Below are 2,500 nucleotides of genomic sequence, written 5' to 3' on the forward strand. Positions count from 1 at the left end.
CCAGCATGTGAACTGCTTTGAAGGAAAAAATTTCTTTGTGGCACTTTTTCTCCTTGATCCTCAACCCATCTGTCCTCGACCCATCTGTATGTTTACTGTATATCATTGAGGTATTTTGTTCTCTTTGCTGGACATGCAAGACTACTGTAATAACTTATTGTCATTTTTGGAACAAGGCCAGGAGAAACATGAAATTAATATCCTGTGAGGCTCTTTGCCGATAGTTAGCATGACCTCAGAGTATTGCTGCAACAATCAGTGACATATGCAATAGTGCCAGTCTTATTGTTTTGATTTTCATCTTTGTCCATGAGTGTTGAATTTGTTATTCACCTCATTTGAAGCATCACTCTAACTTGTAAATTAAAATTCAATTTGATGTCTTGCTAGATTTATGAATTTGACATCAGGCACCTTATTTTACAGTACCTTGTATTTCACTCAATTATGGGAAGAGAAGTCAGTGTCCAAGATTTTATCTTGTGACAAAAAGGCAAAATATAATTTTCCTCTCAGATCGCATGAGGCAGCCTGCAGGCAAGGGCTTCTTGAAGGATACAAGGTTCATGTCACTAGAAAGGTGAAGCCTGAACCATCCCAGATGAAAGGTAAGAAATTAAATGAATGACTATGTGTATCATATCCTGATAATAAAAAAAGTTGGGTGTATAACAATGTTGAGTGGTATTTTAGACCATTGTTTGAATTTGCTCAAAATTGGCTGATTCAAGTACATGTGTATTACCTGTGGCATGGAAGTTGCCTTGAACTTCTTTATGTACATTATGTGCAAAAAAGTGTTGACTCTATCAAGCGAGAAAAAATACTTTAAATTGAAACTTAAGAATGAATGATACAGTGGCTCTCCTGATAATGCAATAATGGTTGACTCACCATAGATGAAGGTTCAACATTGTGCAACATTATCGTTTTTGCTGCTTAGTAAATTTTGCACCATGTGTCATCGGTTTTTTGAGACTTAAAAATGAATGATCAACTAATGCCAAAATCTAGTTTGGGCTGGATATATGAGCATCTCCCTCGTGTTATGCATCAGGCCGTCAATTCTCTATTTTTATTGGTTCTTTTAATTAATTAAAGTTTAATTAGTATATTGCTGTCTAAGTATGAAAAAACAAGAATATTATTTTCTCTTCTCAGATATTATTCAGAGTGCTAAAGGAGAGGTGTGTATTCTGCTTGTTGATATTTCCCTTTGATGGAGAGGAGAAATAATAATTTTTATGAAAGACATACTTATATATAGCAAAGGTGGATGTGAAATGGTGTTCTAACCAAAAGATCATTACAGAAACTTAAAGGAGTTTTAAGTAATTAATAAGCCAGAATAAAGAAAACCTAAGTTAATTCATATTGTAATATTATTTATGAAAAAGAAATTAAAGCATAACATGAACCTAAAGTGACTGAATGGCCAGAAATGTTTGCTTCACTGTCACAGTGGTGTATTACATATTCACATATCTCTGAGACAGTTTTCCACATCTAGTAGTTTAGGTTGGGTGTTATAGCACACAAGTGGACCTGTGGAACATTATTTTATTCGTTTTTGTTTTTTAGTTTTTGTCCAGCATTCCACGATCAATAAAAGACAACAGAGTATTTGTGATCTCCTGTAATGAAGATAGAAGTGTTTGGAAAAAGCCTCTTGAGGCTGGGATTCCTGTTGTCAGTGCAGAAATTTTGCTCACAGGGATATTAAGACAAGAGTTGGACCTTGAAGAGTATCCTTTTGTTGAAAACTGTGGTGAGACTGCTGAGTGGTTACATTAGAGGAAAGAGCAAATTGGAATAAAGGCATGGTTATGCATGAGATCCTAATTTAATTTTTAATCCTTGGATGCGACAAAGGACTTTTGTTATTATTAATATTTTTGTATACTACCTTGCACCTCAGAGTGTAAAACCAGCTCAACTTGATTTGTAATAATTGAATTAATAATTGAAGAGAATTATACATAATAAATTTACTGGTAGTATAATTTTATTATGTATAATCAGAAAATCATAAATAAGGTTTTTAGGCCATACATCATGTTTCAGTGTTTCCTTTGCTGAAAAGCCTACCTTGATGTTCGTTCCCATGTCATGCAAGTTAAGCGCACGCACAGGCATTTTAATTTTTGCGTTTAATGTTTCCCCAATAGTCAAATTTGGCTATTTTCACCCTAGCAAAATTTCAAACAGTTTTCAAGCAGTTTCCCACCAAATCCCTTTTTGCAAGGGCTTTTCAAGGGCCCTTGAAGTGCAAAATTAATTTCCAGGGCTAACTTTTGTAGGTGATTACTGTTTGTTGTGGAAACATTGAGGGCCAATGAGTGATAAGGGAATGTTTGCGATAGACTTCAAGTGAAGAAGGAGAAGATTGCTTTAAGAAAAATCATTCTTTGCAGATTACTCTGTGGCATTTTTGTGGCAACATGACTATGTTTGACTCATTTTTTGCTTTAGGTTTTGTAGAATCCCAGGAATTCATAAC

The 2,500-nt window shown here is 34.6% G+C and overlaps 1 protein-coding gene across 1 annotated transcript in view; it reads left to right on the top strand.

Moving 5' to 3' along the window:
* Nucleotides 1-2,500, top strand: part of LOC138045395 (mediator of DNA damage checkpoint protein 1-like) — a 33,731-nt gene that overhangs the window by 28,488 nt on the left and 2,743 nt on the right. Inside the window, exons 22-24 of the mRNA XM_068891885.1 lie at nucleotides 517-608; nucleotides 1,162-1,187; nucleotides 1,582-1,745. Coding sequence (XP_068747986.1) covers nucleotides 517-608; nucleotides 1,162-1,187; nucleotides 1,582-1,745 — 282 coding nt within the window. The remainder of the gene's footprint in view (nucleotides 1-516; nucleotides 609-1,161; nucleotides 1,188-1,581; nucleotides 1,746-2,500) is intronic.

This window comes from Montipora capricornis, chromosome 4 (assembly GCF_036669925.1).
Source record: "Montipora capricornis isolate CH-2021 chromosome 4, ASM3666992v2, whole genome shotgun sequence".
NCBI lineage: Eukaryota > Metazoa > Cnidaria > Anthozoa > Scleractinia > Acroporidae > Montipora > Montipora capricornis.